General features: G+C 44.4%; 2 protein-coding genes across 3 annotated transcripts in view; one reads left to right on the forward strand and one right to left on the reverse strand.

The window, feature by feature from the left end:
* Nucleotides 1-19,025, forward strand: part of COG7 (component of oligomeric golgi complex 7) — an 85,235-nt gene that overhangs the window by 64,638 nt on the left and 1,572 nt on the right. For both annotated transcript variants that reach the window (XM_082670532.1, XM_082670533.1), the window contains 2 exons: nt 1,234-1,348; nt 17,082-17,225. In XM_082670532.1, the coding sequence (XP_082526658.1) occupies nt 1,234-1,348; nt 17,082-17,225 (259 nt within the window). The remainder of the gene's footprint in view (nt 1-1,233; nt 1,349-17,081; nt 17,226-19,025) is intronic.
* Nucleotides 7,181-7,675, reverse strand: LOC309832047 (large ribosomal subunit protein eL32-like). Its single transcript, XM_082669565.1, is given in 2 exon segments — nt 7,181-7,368; nt 7,372-7,675. Coding segments are annotated over 2 exon segments (405 nt in total). The 5' UTR covers nt 7,627-7,675; the 3' UTR covers nt 7,181-7,218.

Consider the following 19,025-nt stretch of genomic DNA (forward strand, 5'->3'; position numbering starts at 1 on the left):
AATAATGTACAGTGGTTGTGGTTATTAGTGACGTAAGTGACCACTTGTCTAGTTTGAGTGAAAGACACTCAAACTAGAGTATTTTACTTACTAAGTAAATGAAAGGAAAAGGTGCTGATTTTTTTCATTTTACCATCTATGTACATAGCGCTTTAAAGGGAGACCAAACACAATTTTTTGTTAGCACGATGGGCCACATTAAGTGTTTGGAGATGAAGGTGTAACCATCCTGTAGTCCTCTGGGCTGGTAGATTTTGGGAGTCTGTCTTAACTTCTGGACACCTGCTACCGTATAGGTGTATGTAAGGCCAGATCGAGAAGATCTTTCTCTAATAGTCCTTGGACTTTTAGCTTGCAGAATCAGTATCAACTCTAAGATGGAATGAATGTGTGAAATCAATATGGAGCCAAAAAAATCAACAACAGGCTCCAGTACCTTTTTAAGAAAATATATATTACGTTGTCGTAACCTGAAAATCAACCTCATTTTGAAATGACACATATACTTACCTTAAAATGCTAAACAGTTGTGAGTTGTGATAGAAATAGGTGTCTAAAATGTATCCATGATGACAGTCATGTGTATCTGACAAACACATGACAAATCCTGAATTACTCATGGGCTTATCCCAAATGTCTTGTAACCCTGCCTTTGCGATTCCTAACCAACCAAGAAGTTTTATTTTCTAGAGTTTGTATTATGAAAACATACAGTTTTCCCTCCAGATTAATTTATAATTATAAACTGCTTTTTTCCCCAACAAAATTCCTTCCTTCGCCTGGTTAAATCACTTAGAAGGAAGAGACCCAGATCCAAATCCAGAAGACAGGATTGAAATTCTTGCTTGACCATGCACTTGTTGACATTAGCATCTTACTGGTTTTTCATCTGTGAACAGTAATAATGACATATTTACACAAGTGCTTTAAATTTTACAAAGCATTTCAGTATCCATTACTCATTTGAGGTAGAGCTTGCACTGAATGCATTCCAAAAAACTGAGGCCATTAGTGAGAAGGATGAATCTATGATCTATGTGCAAACTACCGGTGACTTTTTTTTCAGATGTTGCCTCACCAGTATTACCACACACTGGAAAGATCAGACCTGGAGCTGCTGTAAGGTCTTGCAGTTTTGTCTGTCCACCATTTGCCTTCACATAAACGTACTGCATGAAATAATTACCGCCGCATGTGTCAACGTTGGGCTGACAGTGCTTTCTTTTGTTTCAGATCGGGCAGTATATCATGTCCCTCCCCCTGAACCTTGAGCCATTTGTGACTCAGGAGGACTCAGCCCTAGAGCTGGCTTTGCACGCTGGAAAGCTGCCGTTTCCTCCTGAGCAAGGTAAGAGAGACCTGCAGGAAAGAGAGCGGCGGGCTTGGATGTGATCGCATGCCCCTTGTAGCACCTTACCCTCATCATACCCGTCCTCCACACTCGCACTGAAATAGTTGTCAAAGTGTACAGTCGTGACTGAGAAAGATTGGGGTTCTCTTTTTGCACCCTCTGAGGAACTTCTGCGGGACAGAGTGGATTAGGGAAGGCTTACTGTATGCAGGGCATCCCTGGGGAACTCCCCCAGTGCCGTCAGTTGGGAGGTGGTGGCAGGTGGGCCTGGGGTCGTAGGCATTCATTGGTGATAGAAGGGAGGTCACAGGGCAAGGGACCCGCCAGGTGTTTTCTCTCTCTTTGTTCCCCCTCTATGTGGACCACCTGTCAAGTAAAGTGGCACCTCATAAGAAGAGTTTTTCTTGTCAAGACAAAAATAAACTCTTCAGGGACTTCCCTGGTGGCGCAGTGGTTGGGAGTTCGCCTGCCGGTGCAGGGGACATGGGTTTGAGCCCTGGTCTGGGAGGATCCCACGTGCCGCGGAGCGGCTAAGCCCATGTGCCACAACTACTGAGCCTGCGCTCTAGAGCCCGCGGGCCACAACTACTGAAGCCTGTGCGCCTAGAGCCCGTGCTCCGCAACGAGAGAGGCCACCGCAATGAGAAGCCCGCTCACTGCAGCGAAGAGTAGCCCCCGCTAGCCGTAACTAGAGAAAGCCTGCACGCAGCGACGAAGACCCAATGCAGCCAAAACTAACTAACTAAATAAATTTGTTGAAAAAAATAAATAAAAAAAAAATAAACTCTTCAGTGTAGAGGTTAACAACACTTCTGTCCAAATGCCTCTGGCTGTAGTGAGCTTCCAACTCCCCAAGGCTCGTGGATCTCTAAACTGGCAAGGTAAAAAAAATATAATATGTTAACACTTTTCCTTTTTCTCATTGTCTGGGCCTGACAGATTGAACAGGGACCACATACTCTCTGATCCAACATCATCTTATCCCTAACATTGGGCATTATAGGCCTCCCTCTGTCATACTGAAGAGACAGAAAAAAAATCACTTGGTATATAAAGGATTCAGCAGCTCAAGAGAAGGTACTGCACTGAAAATAAAATCACATCGAAAGGTTAAAAATAAAGGGTTGCTAAAAGACATCTCATGTAAATTCAAATAAAAAGAAAACAAGATGACTGCATCATTATTAAAGAAGTTGAATCAAATCAAAAGATAATAAATGAGACTAAATGATTCTTTATGTCAATAACGGGTGGATTCCACAGTGAACCTGTAGTAGTCAGGTACCCTTATGTGGCCAGTAACACAGCACTGAAGTATATAAAGAAGAAGCTGGCAGACGTATGACAAAACCACATTAGTACTGAGAAAATCTTGTACCTCTCGCTTAGGCTTTGACAGATCAAAAAGGAAAATTAATGAGAAGAAAAGAGGAATTGTTCCGTATAATAAGCACATTTGATTGAATCAATATGTCAAGATTTTTATCCCACAGAATAGGCATAGTTGTCAAATTTCTATAAACTGTTTGCAAAAGTAATACAAATAAAATCTCCATAAGTTTCATAGGATTATAAACATTAATGGTACTTATATAATTTTTGAAAAAAAATTCTATTTAAAATTCAAATTTAAAATGTGAAACCTGCTAAGCTAAACTATGAGTGAATATTAATTAATCTTCGTGATAGGGAAGGGAAGACTTTTTTGAAATGAAAGATAGAAACTGTAAAGGAGGGGACTTCCCTGGTGGTCTAGTGGCTAAGACTCCATGCTCCCAGTGCGGGGGGCCCGGGTTTGATCCCCGGTCAGGGAACTAGATCCCATCTGCCACAACTAAAGATCCTGCATGGTGCAGCTAAGATCCCACGTGCCGCAACTAAGACCCAGTGCAGCCAAATAAATAAACAAATAAATATTTTAAAAAAAAAGAAACTGTAAAGTAAATTGAAAGATAAATGATAAACTGGAAAATAATAGCAACATATATGATAGATGATGGTTAATATCCTCATTTTATAAAATTTCTTACAAGTCAGTAAGAAAAAGATGAACACCCACGGAAGAATAAGTAAACAACATGAAGGCATTCAAATAAGCTAAAACATATAAAGAAATGTTTTAACTTTAATAATCCTCAGAGCTGCAAATGAAAGTAGGATAGATCATTTTGCAGCCTATCAAATTGACTATATATACAGGCATATATTTTATTTTATTTTTATTTATTTATTTTTTAAATAAATTTAATTAGTTAATTAATTTATTTTGGCTGCGTTGGGTCTTTGTTGCTGCACGTGGGCTTTCTCTAGTTGTGGCGAGCGGGAGCTACTCTTCGTTGTGGTGGGCGGGCTTCTCATTGCGGTGGCTTCTCTTGTGGAGCATGGGCTCTAGGCACACGGGCTTCAGTAGCTGTGGCACACAGGCTCAGTAGTTGTGGTGCACAGGCTCAGTAGTTGTGGCGCACGGGCTTAGTTGCTCTGCGGCATGTGGGATCCTCCCGGACCGGGGCATGAACCCATGTCCCCTGCATCGGCAGGCAGACTCTCAACCACTGCGCCACCAGGGAAGCCCTCTGCCCAGTTTTTTAATCAGACTGTTGTTTTTTGTTATTGAGTTCTTTATATATTTGGATATTAGCCCCTTATTGATTATATGATTTGCAAATACAGTAGTGCCCCCTTATCCACAGGGGATGTGTTCCAAGACCACCAATGGATGCCTGAAACTATGGATAGTACTGAACCCTGTATATACTGTGTTTTCTCCTATACTAATGCGTGGGTGGTATATACAGTAACAATACACTGGACAAAGGGATGACTCATGTCCCAGGCGGAACAGGATGGGGTAGGGTGGGACAGGATGAGATTTCATCATGCTACTTAATGCATTTTAAAGCTTGCTATATGGATTGTTGTTTTTCTGGAATTTTCCATTTACTGTTTTTGGACTGTAGTTGACTTTAGGTAACTGAAATCTCAAAAAGCAAAACCACAGATAAGGGGGGACTACTGTACCTTCTTCTATTCAGTAGATTGCCTTTTTGTTCTGTTGATGGTTTCCTTTGCTGTACAGGAGCTTTTTATTTATTTATTTAAAATATTTATTTATTTATTTATTTATTTTTGGCTGTGTTGGGTCTTCGTTGCTGTGCGTGGGCTTTCTGTAGTTGTGGCAGCTGGGGACTACTCTTCATTGCAGTGTGCAGGCTTCTCATTGCTGTGGCTTCTCTTGTTGTGGAGTCCGGGCTCTAGGCACGTGGGCTTCAGTAGTTGTGGCTCATGGGCTCTAGAGTGCAGGCTCAATAGTTGTGGCACATGGGCTTAGTTGCTCTGCAGCATGTGGGATCATCCTGGACCAGGGCTCAAACCCATGTCCCCTGCATTGGCAGGCGGATTCTTAACCACTGCACCACCAGGGAAGCCCCCAGGAGCTTTTTAGTTTGATGTAGTTCATTTGTTTATTTTTTCTTTTATTGCCATTGCCTCTGGAGCCAGATCCAAAAAAATATTGCTAAGAACAATGTCAGGGAGCTTAGTGCCTAGATATTTTATGGTTTTTGGTTTTACATTCAAGTCTTTAATCCATTTTGAGTTAATTTTTGTATATGATGTAAGACAGTGGTCCAGTTTCGTTCTTTTGCATGTGGTTGTCCAGTTTTGCTAACACCGTTTTTTGAAGAGGCTGTCCTGTCCACTTTGTATATTTTTGCTTCCTTTGTCACAAATTAATTGACCATATATGTGTGGGTTTATTTCTGGGCTCTGTAATCTGTTCCATTGATCTTTGTGTTTTTATGCCAATACCATACCGTTTTGATTACTATAGCTTTGTAATATAGTTTGAAATCAGGGAGTGTGATTTCTCCAGCTTTGTCCTTCTTTCTCAAGACTGCTTTGGTTATTTAGGGTCTTCTGTGGTTCCATACAAATTTTATAATTATTTGTTCTAATTCTGTGAAAAATGCCATTGAAATTTTGATAGGGATTGCACTGAATCTGTAGATTGCTTTGGGTAGTACAGACATTTTAACAATATTAATTCTTCCAGTCCATGACCATGGAATACCTGTTCACGTATATGTGTCTTTTTAAATTTCTTCCATCAGTGTCTTACAGTTTTCAGTATACAGGTGGTTCACTTCCTTGGTTAAATTTACTCCTGGGTATTTTTTCTTTTTGATGCAATTGTAAATGGGATTGCTTTGCTGATTTCCCTTTCTGATAGTTTGTTATTAGTGTACAGAAACCCAATCAGTATTCTGTATATTGATTTTATATCCTGCAACTTTACTGAATTCATTTATTAGTTCTAAGAGTTTTTTGCTGGAGTCTATTAACGTTTTCTATATGTAGAATTGTGTCATCTGCAAATAGTGATGGTTTTACTTCTTACTTTCTTATTTGGATGCCTTTTATTTCTTTTTCTTGCCTAATTACCATGATTAGGACTACCAACACTAAGTTGAATAAAAGTGGCAAGAGTGGGCATCCTTGTCTTCTTCCTGATCTTAGAGGAGAAACTTTCAGCTTTTCATCAGTGAGTATGATATTAGTTGTAGGTTTGTCATATACGGCCCTTATTATGTTGAGATACTCACTCTATACTTACTTTGTTGAGAGTTTTTATCATAAATGGATGTTGAATTTTGTCAAATGTCAAATTTTGTCAAATGTCAATTGAGATGATCCTATGATTTCTATCCTTCATTTTGTCAATGTGGTATATCACATTGATTTGTGAATATTGTATCCCTGGGATAAATCCCACTTGATCATGGTGTATGATCTTTTTAATGTATCGTTGAATTTCGTTTGCTAATATATATATATATATATTTCACACTTTAGAATCCAAAATGCTTTATTTCTCATTGGCAGTGATAAATCAGAAATGTGTATTATTTTTGCAGAGGCAGGTGAGTGGGGTAGGGAATTAGATGTAATGTTTTTTTCTAATCCCAAAACTCTTAACGTAGCAAACTGAGAGACAGGAAAGCACAAATGAAAAAGTACAAACCACCTTTCATGTCCCCCCCATCGAGATGTAACCAGGTGGTTTGTGAACACGTCCTTTCTAGTTTTTAGTATCAAGGACACAGAAACATTAAGCGACAGGCCAAAGAATTTTCTGCTATCCCAGGTTAATAAAGGACAGATCCTCAACTGTTACTGTTTTCTCCACACAATTCCTCTACTCTGTAGTCAAGACTATCAGAATGCTCCCCACGTCAATTCAGAGAAGTCACACAATGACCAACAATTTACTCAAATGTTTCAGACTGAGTTTTGAACAGGAGCCAATCTGTAAGACATTTATCTACTGAACTAAGGGCCTTAAATCCGATCTTGTGCTATAGAGTGCCACGTGCCCTATTCCATGTGACCTGTGCTGCCACTTAATACCATGTCTTGGAAAAATGGCCTCTTAGCCTCATAAAACAGCTGAATTCTAGGTACTGTTGACTAAGGTCGAGGACTGTAGTTGAAAAGGAAACTTGATTGTCCTCAATCTTCACAAGAACCACACAGGGTAATTCCTAACTTTATAAAGTGAGGCTAAAAATGACTACTTGCTCCAAGATGGAAGGTCCTTCAACCAGGGGTCTCAGAACCTACCGTGGTCTGAGGGCCACATCTTCCCGAGCCCACCTGGAGCTGACCAAGGCTGCTCTGGGCGCCTGAGGCCTGGGCCCCATGAAGGAGGGATCACGTATCCTTTACAAGCAGAAGGTTCCACAGAGCACGAACAGGCAAAAGAGCAATCTCTGTGACGAGCTGTCAAACAAACTGAAGAGTAAAACCAAGGGGGAAATGCCAGATGGCTGTTTTGCAGTTTTATTAAACAAAACGTGCACACGAGCTGTCTATTCATTTTCTTCGCTGTGCAGCCTGGTGTTGGGATTGGTGACTCTGATGGCCAGCTGGGCTGCTCTCTCCACAATGGCTTTGCGGTTCTTGGAGGAGACGTTGTGCACAATCTCAGCACAGTAAGACTTGTTGCACATCAGCAGCACTTAAAGCTCCTTGACATTGTGGACCAGGAACTTCCGGAAGCCGCTGGGCAGCATGTGCTTTGTTTTCTTGTTGCTCCTGTAACCGATGTTGGGCATCAAGATCTGGCCCTTGAATCTCCTGCGCACCCTGTTGTCAATGCCTCTGGGTTTCCGCCAGTTCCGCTTAATTTTGGCATATTGGTCTGACTGGTGCCGGATGAACTTCTTGGTCCTCTTTTTGACCATCTTGGGCTTCACGAGGGGTCTGAGGGCAGCCATGATGCTGAGTAGGAGATGGTGGCCACCTCCGTAGGCAGCGCCGAGGAAGAGAGGGGAGGGAAGGTAGTGCACGAGGCTGATGGGACTTCCTCGTTTGCTGATATTTGGTTGAGAATTTTTGCATCTATGTTCACCAGGGATATTGGCCTGTAGTTTTATTTTTTTGTGGTGTCTTTTCTGGTTTTGGTATCAGAGTAATGCTGTTCTTATGAATTAAGTTTGGAAATGTTCCCCCTCTTCAGTTTTTTGGAAGAGTTTGAGATGGATATGTATTAAATCTTCTTTGAATGTTTGGTAGAATTCACCAGTGAAGCTGTGTTGTCCTGGACTTATGTTTGTTGGGAGGTTTTTGACTACTGATTCAATCTCCTTTCTAGTAATTGGTCTATTCAGATTTTCTATTTCTTCGTGAGTCAATCATAGAAGATTGTATGTTTCTAGGAAGTTATCCATTTCTTCTATGTTATCCAGTTTTTTGGTGTATAATTGTTCATAGTAGTCTTATATGATCCTTTGTATTTCTGTGATATCATTCTCCTCTTTTCATTTCTGCTTTTATTTATTTGAGACTTCTCTCTTTTTTTTCTTGGTGAGTCTAGCTAAAGGTTTGTCAATTTTGTTTATCCTTTCAAAGAACCAGCTCTTAGTTTTATTGATCTTTTCTGTTGTTTTTTAGTTTCTATTTCATTTATTTCCATTTTCATCTTTATTATTTACTTCCTTCTACTAACTTAGGGCTTCATTTCTTCTTCTTTTTTCTAGCTCTTTTAGGTGTTAAGTTAGATTATTTATTTGAAAATTTTCTTGTTTCTTGAGGTAGGTCTGTATTGTTTTGAACTTCCTGCTTAGAACTGCTTTTGCTGCATTCTATAGATTGGGGTGGTTGTACTTCCATTTTCATTTGTTTCAAGGTATTTTTGATTTCCCTTATGATTTCTTCATTGACCCATCGGTTGTTCAGTAGCATGTTGTTTAATCTCCACATATTTGTGATTTTTCCAGTTTTCTTCTTGATTTCTAGTGTCGTACCATTGTAATTGGAAAAGATGCTTGATATGGTCTCAATCTTCTTAAATTTATTGACTTGTTTTGTGGCCTAACATGTGATATGTCCTGGAGAATGTTCCATGTACACTTGAGAAGAGTGTGTATTCTGCTGCTGCTGCTTTTTGGCTGGAATGTTTCATACACACACACACACACACACACACACACACACGTGGCCATCTAGTCTAACAGGTTATTTGAGGCTGATATTTTCTTGATTTTCTGTCTGGATGATCTATCCAATGATGTAAGTGGGATATTAAAGCCCCCTACTATTATTGTATTGCTGTCAATTTCTCCCTTTAGATGTGTTAATATTCGCTTTATATATTTAGGTGCTTCTATGTTGGGTGCATAAATGTTTACAAATGTTACACCCTCTTGATGGACTGACCCCTTAATCATTATGTAATGACATTCTTTGTCTTTTATTACATTCTTCGTTTTAAAGTCTGTTTTGTCTGATATGAGTATAGCTACACTGGCTTTCTTTTCATTTCCATTTGCATGGAAAATCTTTTTCTATCCCTTCACTTTCAGTCTGTGTGTGTCCTTAGATCTGAAGTGAGTCTCTTGTAGGAAGCATAGATGAGTCTTGTTTTTTATCCATTCAGCCACTCTGTGTCTTTTAATTGGAGAATTTAGTCCATTTACATTTAAAGTAATAAGTATGAACTTACTGCCATTTTGTTCATTATTTTCTGGCTGTTTTGTAGTTCCTCTCTGTTCCTTCTTCTCTTCCCTTGTGGTTTGATGAATTTCTTTAGTATTATGTTTATATTCCTTTCTCATTATATTTTGTGTATCTACTGTAGGTTTTTGCTTTGTGCTTACTATGAGGTTCACATATAACAGTGGCTCTCTCTCTCTCTCTCTCTCTCGCTCTTTCTCCCTCCCTCTCTCTCTCCCTCTCTCTCTCTCTCTCTCTCTCTCTCTATATATATATATACACACACACACATATATATAAAATATACTATATTAGTATATATAAAAATATGTACTATATTAGCATATATAAATATACTAATATATATTAAATATATATATAAATATGTATATATAGCATACTGCCAAATATATATATATATGGCAGTATAATTTAAGTTGGTAGCAACTTAAATTTTTTTTTAAATTTACTTATTTATTTTTTGGCTGCGTTGGGTCTTCATTGTTGCATGCGGGCTTTCTCTAGTTGCGGCGAGCAGGGGCTACTCTTTGTTGCAGTGCGTGGGCTTCTTATCGTGTTGGCTTCTCTCGTTGTGGAGCACAGGCTTTAGGCATGCAGGCTTCAGTAGTTGTGGCTCTCAGGCTCTAGAGTGCAGGCTCAGTAGCTGTGGCACACGGGCTTAGTTGCTCTGAGGCTTGTGGGATCTTCCCGGACCAGGGCTTGAACCTGTGTCCCCTGCTTTGACAGGTGGATTCCTAACCACTACGCCACCAGGGAAGCCCAGTAGCAACTTAAATTTGAATGCATTATATTTATTTATTTATTTTTTCGGTATGCGGGCCTCTCACTGTTGTGGCCTCTCCCGCTGCGGAGCACAGGCTCCGGACGCGCAGGCTTAGTGGCCATGGCTCACAGGCCCAGCCACTCCGCGGCATGTGGGATCTTCCTGGACCGGGGCACGAACCCATGTCCCCTGCATCGGCAGGCGGACTCTCAACCACTGCACCACCAGGGAAGCCCTTGAATGCATTTTAAAAACTCTACATTTTTACTCCCCCCTGTCACGTTAAATGTTTTTGATGTCATATTTTACATCTTTTTATTTTGAGTATCCCTTAACTAATTATTGTAGTTAATTTTACTACTTTTTTCTTTTAACTTTCATACTAGCTTTATAAGTAATCTACTACCTTTACTATATATTCATCTTTCACCAGAGAGATTTTTATTTTCATATGTTTTCTTGTTATTAGTACCTTTTCTTTTCAGCTTAAAGAAGACCCTTTAATATTTCTTATAAGGCTGGTTTAGTGGTGTGAACTCCTTTAAGTTTTGCTTGTCTTGAAAACTATCTCTCTTTCAATTCTGAATGATAGCCTTGCCTGGTAGAGTATTCTGGGTTGGAAGTTTTTTCCTTTCAGTACTTTGAATATAACATGCCAGTCCCTCTGGCTTTTAGAGTTTCTGTTGAAAAAATCAGCTGATAATCTTATGGTGGTTTCCTTGCACATACAAGTTGGGTTTTTTTTCTTGCTGTTTTTAAGATTCTTTAACTTCTGACATTTTAATTATAATGTATCTTGGTGGGAATCTCTTAGGGGTTCATCTTGTTTGGAACTCTGTGTGTCCTGGACCTCAATGTCTGTTTCCTTCCCCAGGTTAGGGAAGTTTTTAGCCATTATTTCTTCAAATAAGTTTTCTTCCCATTTCTCTCTCTCTTCTCCTTCTGGGACCCCTATAATGCAAATGTTATATCTACTTGATGTTGTCCCATAGGTCTCTTAAATTATCTTCACTTTTTAAAATTCTTTTTTCTTTTTGCTGATCTGTTTGAATGAGTTCCACTGCTCTGTCTTCCAGGTCAGTGATTTGTTCTACTTTTATCTAGTCTGCTATTGAACCCCTCTAATGTATTTTTTAGTTCTCTTACTGTATTCTTCAGCTCTCCAGCTTCTGTTTGGTACTTTCTTACATTTTCTACCTTTTTGTAGATGTTCTCATTATGTTTATCCATTCTTTGCCCAAGTTGGGTGAGCCTCTTTATCAGGTAGATTACTTATCTCTGTTTCATTCAGGCCTTTTTCTCAGGTTTTGTCTTATTCTTTCATTTGGAAATTATTCCTCTGTTTCCTCATTTTGCTTGACTCTCTATGTTGGCTTCTATGTAATAGGCAAAGGAGCCACCTCTCCCAGTCTTGAAGGAGTGACCTTGTATAGGAGATGAGCCTTATCATTCAACCTTTCCCTAGCTCTTGGTTGTCTCTCAAACCTCTGTGATTGTCTGAGTAGCCTGGCTTATTCTTGATAGGCTCCCGTTGTTGAGGATGCACCAAGACCTGTCAGTGTTCCAAAGGGAATGATCTCACTCAGCACCCAGATTCAGGCTGATTGGAAGCCAGATACTCAGGCAGCAGCTTTTGAAGTATGCAGATGTATACAGTCCTATGGGACTGCAATCATAGACCCTACTGACCTCCAGACTGGGAGATCTGGAGGTGTCTCCTGGGCAACAGTTGCAAGCATCGGGACTTCAGACGAGTGTATAAGCTCCTTGCTAGGAGGTACCAGTGAGCAGTGGTGAGGCCAAGGGAGGGTGCAAGAATGGTGCCTCCCTGCCTGCTTCCCTGAGAGCACCTCTGTAACCCTGAAGCCTATCCCTCAGGTTGAAGCTCCAGGACAATTAAATGGCCCTTTTTCACCTGCAGACTGGGGATGTGACTCAGTCTGCTGCATAGTGTCCTGGGTGTGATATCCTGCCCAGAACTGACTTTCTGATTGTTACAGTCCTGTGCCCAGGAGCACAAGCCCCTCTGGTTATCAGAGCCAGGCCCGTCGAGGTGTTCCCTGTGTGGACTGCACTTGCCCACTGGCGTTAGCAAGGTTGGGAAGGAGCCCTGGGGGCAGGGCACACCTGTGCTTTTAGCGATGTGGGAAGACAGTGTGGAGCCAGGCACACCCTCAGCTTTCCCGAGGCCATGTCTGCGCCTGTCCACTGCGCCCGAGGGAGAGGGAGAGTGCAAAATGGCGTTTTCCAGCCTCTTTGTCCCCGAGGTCAACCCTAGATACTCCCTGCCCCATTGGCAGATGCTTTAAGATTAGCAGCGGAATCTCCTTCACATAGAATCTAGTCACCTCTCAAACTGCTGCCTTTGCGCTGGTTCCTGGGGTGAGTCTGTGCACGAGCTCCTCAACAGGAGTACCTCAGATTCCCACAGACCCCTGGGTCCCCTGCACATAAACTCCATTGGTTTCAAAGCCAGATGTTTGGGGGGCTTCGTCTGGCTGCAGGTCCCAGGGTTGGGGTGCCCGACGCGGGGCACAGACAGACCTCTTGCTGCTCAGGAAGGGGCTCTGCCCATGAGATCCTGCCCTACTGTGTGGGGCGTTTGGTGAGGCTGTATCTTGCCTCTCCTCCCCATCTTCGTGTGGCCCTCTTCTCCCTTGCTGCGGAGGAAGCTGTTCAGCTGGTTTTCAGTTCTTATGCAGTGGGTGTTATTTCATGAATAGTTGTGGGTGTGGTGTGCTGGGGGAAGAGGTGAATTCAGGGTCTTCCTGTGCTGCCATCTTGTACTCAAGGGCTCCAAGTGATTCTTATTTTCATCTATTGGCTAATACACTTTTTAAGTTTAAAATTTTTTTAAACTTTTTTTTCATAGAACTTTTCACGTACACAAACTCACACACAAAAGTAGTGAGAATAGTACAAGGAAACCCAGACACTTGTCACCTGGCTTCAAGAATGGCTTCTTGTTTCATGTATTCTGCTCACATTTTTTGCTAGAGTATTTAAATCACATCCCAGGCATCATGTTATTTCATCTATAAATACTTCATTATGTATCTCTTACGGATAAGGATTAAATTCAGGTTCAGATTCTTCGGCAAGAAAATGTGGTTCTCTGTTCATTGTCTGTTGCCTTACATCAGGAAGAACATAATGTCTTATTGTTCCACTGCAAATAAATATATACAGATTTAGTGAATATATGATTGTTTTCATTTGCTCACTCATTCATTCATTCACTTACTTAAGAAATGTTTATTAATCGTTCTGTGTGCTGGGCTCTGGGTTGAGCATTGTTCAGAAGGAAAAACCTCCCGGCCATAAAGTAACATTGTAACAATGGTTGAAAACATAACAACAAGAAGAAGCTGATCCAGGTAATTTTTTTTTTTTACCTTTCATTCAACGTTTTATTATGAAAATTTTCAGGCATACAGAAAATAAGAAAGAATTACCCAGTGAACTAGCATTCTAGTTCTAGTTTTCTTTTTCTTTTTTAAAAATTTTGTTGAAGTATAGTTGATTTGCAGTGTTGTGTTAGTTTCTGGTATACAGTAAACTGATTCAATTATACATATACGTATATTTTTTTCATATTCTTTACCATTATGGTGTATCACAGGATATTGAATATAGTTCCCTGTGCTATACAGTAGCAGGACCTTATTGTTTAGCCATCCTATATATAATAGTTGGCACTAGTTCTAGTTTTCTCCCGTTTTAACATTGAAAGTTTTATGAAGCAGATGGTTAAACAGACAATAGGAGCTTTTTGGCTTAGATAAATGATAAGTAGGAGGGAGATTTAAAAATCATTGTGAGTCTTCTTCCTGTGAGGAAATTGAACTTTGGGAATTGTAAAGGGATGTGTCCAAGGGTCACAAACACAGTGGGTTAGAGCAGAGGCATTTGCAGGAAAACTCCAATCTCCACATGTCATGGTCCTCTTCCTTTGTGGAGTTACCAGGTTTGGCTGCAGTGGACTTGGGAGATCTGTGGAGGCAGCCGGAGCTGCCGTGGAGTCATGATTCTGGGCACTGGGAAAAAGTGCTTCCCAGGTGTGGCACTGGGCCCGGGAGGCTCCCGCACTCTCTCTGGCCTGGCTGACAGGCAGAGGGCCCAGCTCCTGGTTCCGGCAGGTCATCTGATGGGCAGGTGCAGCCTCTCTGCGGAGCTGCTGCTGCGTGGTGGGCCCTCGGTCGGGAAGAGCCAGCCCTGCGGGGACTATGGCTCAGGAAGGGCCGCCATCTGTCGTGGCCAGGCCATTGCTGAAGGCAGTGCAAAAGCTCAGGCGTTGCCGAGCCCAGCCTGGCCTTTTTAAACCCCTGTTTCTTGAGATTTCTTTTCTTTCCTGCATTTTGTCTGTCTTGCTTCTCTTTCCTGGTTCTTGCCCTCACCCTCTGACTAATGATTCCCTGCCCACTTAAAAACCTCTGATGGCCCCTTAGGACCTACAGGTCCTAAGGTCCTAAATCCAAACTCCTCGTGGCCTGGCACTGGGGACCCTTCCCAGTCCTGCCCAGGGGAGTGCTTGCGGCCTCATCGCCTCCCTTTCTGTCTCTCCTGTGCCCCACGTGCTCACATTCCAGCCACTCAGAAGGATTTTTTCTTCATTTTCAAAATTAAAAAAAAGTTTTGATTAAAAATCCACTGCCCTGGGTTTCCCTGGTGGCGCAGTTGTTGAGAGTCCGCCTGCCGATGCAGGAGACACGGATTCCTGCCCCGGTCCAGGAAGATCCCACATGCCGCGGAGCGGCTGGGCCCGTGAGCCATGGCCGCTGAGCCTGTGCTCCGCAACGGGAGAGGCCACAACAGTGAGAGGCCCGCATACCACAAAAAAAAAAAAAAAAAAAAAAAAATCTACTGCCCTGAGACAGTCACTGGTAGCATCTGAGGGACTATTCTCCCCATGTGCTTTTCTCTACGGATCTGCACGTACCCGCACTTCTTCACAAACAGGATCATCTCACATGTGCTCTGTTTATCATGGGCACTTTTTAAAAATGAGTTTTGGGCTTCCCTGGTGGCGCAGTGGTTGAGAGTCTGCCTGACGATCCAGGGGACACAGGTTCGTGCCCTAGTCTGGAAGATCCCACATGCCGCGGAGCGGCTGGACCTGTGAGCCATGGCCGCTGAGTCTGCGCGTCCGGAGCCTGTGCTCCGCAACGGGAGAGGCCACAACAGTGAGAGGCCCGTGTACCGCAAAAAAAAAAAAAATGAGTTTTGTTCTCTCTGCTCAGAATGCTCTTTTTCCTTGTGTGCATTTGGCAAACTGCCCATCTGTCCAAGTAAGCACAGGCACTCGCTCCTGGTTGTGGGCTCCTGCTGGACTCAGAATGTGCAGCTGCTGCAGCCCTGACCTCATTGAGGTCTGTCTTTGTTGCCTGGCCACAGGGTGCCTGAAGGGCAGGGCCACCCAGGACAGTGCCAGACCCGGCAGGGTCTCCACAAATGGGACTTAATACAATTAACACACGACTGCCCGCCACCCGCTGTGTCCATGTATCTGTGTCTCTGGGCTCCTCTTCCCCTGACCTGGAGGGTCTCCCAAGGCACCAGCCTAAGTCTCTTACTCATTTTCATGTCTCCCTCTCATCCATTTCTATCAGCTTTCAGTTCTGTCCGACAACCCTAGAATCTAGGTGTTTGGTGCTCTGACCTGTTAGGTTCAGCCCTTTCTGGGTCAGAGTCAGTGAGAAGAAGCTTTGTCCCCCAAACCAGCCTCCCTCCCAGCTGTGTTTCTGGCCACACTATAGCCAGTCCAGTTCCAAGGCGGAAACGCTAGATCACACATTATTGTCCTTGTCCTCATTTGTGTTTATCCTGTTTTGATTTTTAGCCTTCTGGCTTGTATTTGTTGTACAGATGCTCTGTGTTAAACAGGTCACAGTTTTCAAAGAAACTAGATCACATCATCCCACCGTTGCACTCACCGGTGTTGCCGTGTTCCCACATGCCCTTTGGGCTCTTCTCTAAGCAGATGGTGTTTATAAGTAACTTTATAGTCTCTGTTACTATTATTATTAGTGGTGGTAGTAGTAGCATTTTGCTTATCTTCTTCTAATTTTCCACTGCTTGGCTCCATACTTACTTATAAAAAAATGTTGCTCTCATTTCTCCCCTTCTTTCCACTTCTGCTGCGGGGTATCCCCCTTGCCCTCAGGTGTCAGACCCGTGCCTCTCGTGCCTGGATGGCCACTGCATCTCCCTCCTTCACCCCGCCCTGGCCTGGCAGGCCCTCCCAACATGGGCTCGTCTTCTCACAACCTTGCAGGGAAGCTGCAGTCACTGCCTCCTCCCTACTACATGGGGTGCACGCGGTCCTCGGGGTGCCTTCTGTGACCCAGTCCAATCCCCTAACACACTTCCCTCTGCTCCCTGTACATACTCCCCCCACCCCCAATAATCATTCTAGCACTAATGGCTACTGTGCACTGGTCCTGAAAAGCCAGGACTGATGTTATCTCTATTTTACCGATGAAGCAAACAGTCAGGTGGCACCCGGCTCATTAGTGGCAGGCTTGGTCTTGAACCCAGGTCTCGGTTCTGATGTGCCGCCTGTGTCTTCAGCACTGCCATCTGTCTCCTGCTGGGCTGTGCCAGTTCTCCACCCTCTCACCTATGGTGTGGGCCCCCCTCCCTCTTGCTCTGTCTGCAGAACTCCTCCTGGCCTGCCTGGCTGCATCTGCCCCCAGCCTTTGAGACCTCTGAGGTTGTCCCGCCTCACCTGATTGCTTTCTTTTCTTAATCCTCATTGTACTGAGTCAATACCAGTTGACCTAAGATGTAATTGTCCTCTGTTTCCTGCGTTGTCCATTGAGACTGTAGCTTTGCATATTGCATGTGGCACCTATCATGGGGCCTGGTCACCCCGAAGAGCCCCATAAGAGCTGTTGGTGGCCGGTTCTTCCTGGCCAGGCTGTGTTTCTTTGGTGACCCTCTTTCCCTTTCCAGGGGACGAACTGCCCGAGCTGGACAACATGGCCGACAGCTGGCTGGGCTCTATCGCCAGAGCCACGATGCAGACCTACTGTGACGCGGTCCTCCAGATCCCTGAGCTCACCCCGCACTCCACCAAGCAGCTGGCCACCGACATCGGTGGGTCTCTGGGACGGGTGGGGGGAGGGTCAGCTCTGGCCTGTTGCATCCGTCAGGCCCCCTGCCCTCCAGGTGTGTCGTCCCAGGTCTCCTCTCAACTTCAGCTCTGGGTTTGTCTGTGAAGCTTTGTTAAACATGTGGACTCCCCAGGCCCCACCCCCAGAGATTCTGACATAATAAGCCTAGGATAGAAGCCTAGACACCAGTGTTTTGACAGGTGTCCCCGTGGACTCGGATAGCTGCTGAGGCTAAGAGCCATTAAGGGGCGCTTTGCCGAGATGGGCTGGGATGAGTGAGGCAGACTTGTGTGATGCCGCCTTGCCCCGCCTTGCCTTCTGCCCACCGACAGAATCATCATGCAAACTGACATTGAATAAGCTCTCACTGTGCGCAGGCATGGCAGGTGCTGAACCAGGCGCTCACGCACCCACGGGCTTACGCAATCTTCAAACCCCCTGTGAGCTCAGCGCCCCTGCCTTCATCACTGATGAGGAAGCGGGGCACAGAGCACGTGCAACACCAGGCCACCCAGCCGGGGTTGCCCCGTGGTCTCCATCCGAGTACCTGTCTGCCTCCCGGGTCACAGGGGCGTGTGCCCACCTGCTCCTGCTGGCGCACGTCCCTGGAGGTGATGCCGCCTGCAGGGTGCTCTGAGGCTGGGGGTACTGCAGGCAGGTGGTCGGGGCGTCTCCCCAGCCTCTTGGTATCAGTCCATTGCCTGCCTGTTTTTTAGCTGGAGGCAGCTCTTGGAGCGGGTGAGGGAGAGGGTGGTGGGAGCCTTAAAGATTACCTCCTTGGGGACCCAGCCAGAGCTTTGCCCTGGGTGACCCCAGGCCCGAGCCAGCCTCTTGTTTGCTGAGGGAGAAATGGACGTGAGGCCCTTTGCTCTGGGTCCCAGAGCAGTGAGTGAGGGGGCCAGGCCTGGAACCCAGCTGCCCCAGCTCCCAGCTCTGTGCTAATTCGTGGTTAGCTCTCAGCCGTTACAGGGCAGCAGCCAGCTTTTGTCATCTCACTGGGCACAGGTTCAGAGAAGAGATGAAGAGGTTTAAATGTTCATCGGTGGTCCCCGTTGGTATAGGCGGGAGCATTGAGGAGAGAACCAGCGGAACTAGTGAGTGAGATTTGGGGGTGGTCCCTACAGTTCACTTGTCCACATCGCATCTCCCTCCGTTAAGCTGCCGTCCACATCCATCTGCTCACTCGCTCAGCGTTGACTGTGAGTGTCTGTTATGTGCCAGCCATTGTGCTAGGAGATGGGATGCAAGAGAGGTTTGGACAGTTCCTGTGCTCACTGAGCTTATGCTGTGAGGGAGTGTGCTTAAGGGCCGGGAAGTTGCCAGGTGGTAACACGATAGAGAGCGGAGAGGTCTGTGGCAGTGTGTGGCCACCTTAAAGACGCTCAAATTAAGCATTAAAATGTAACAAAACCAAGGGGCTTCCCTGGTGGCGCAGTGGTTGAGAGTCCGCCTGCCGATGCAGGGGACGTGGGTTCGTGCCCTGGTCCGGGAAGATCCCACATGCCGCGGAGCAACTAGGCCCGTGAGCCACAACTACTGAGCCTGCGCATCTGGAGCCTATGCTCCGCAACAAGAGAGGCTGCGATAGTGAGAGGCTCGCGCACCGCGATGAAGAGTAGCCCCCACTTGCCTCAACTGGAGAAAGCCCTCGCACAGAAACGAAGACCCAACACAGCCAGAAAAAAAAAAAAAGTAACAAAACCAAAAACACTCTTGCCGTCTGAACAGAAGATGTCATGGTAGATCATGGGCTGCCGTTTCGCAGGTCCTGGCCGACAGTCGA

This window comes from Grampus griseus, assembly GCF_964374135.1.
Source record: "Grampus griseus genome assembly, chromosome: 14".
Taxonomy (NCBI): Eukaryota; Metazoa; Chordata; class Mammalia; order Artiodactyla; family Delphinidae; genus Grampus; species Grampus griseus.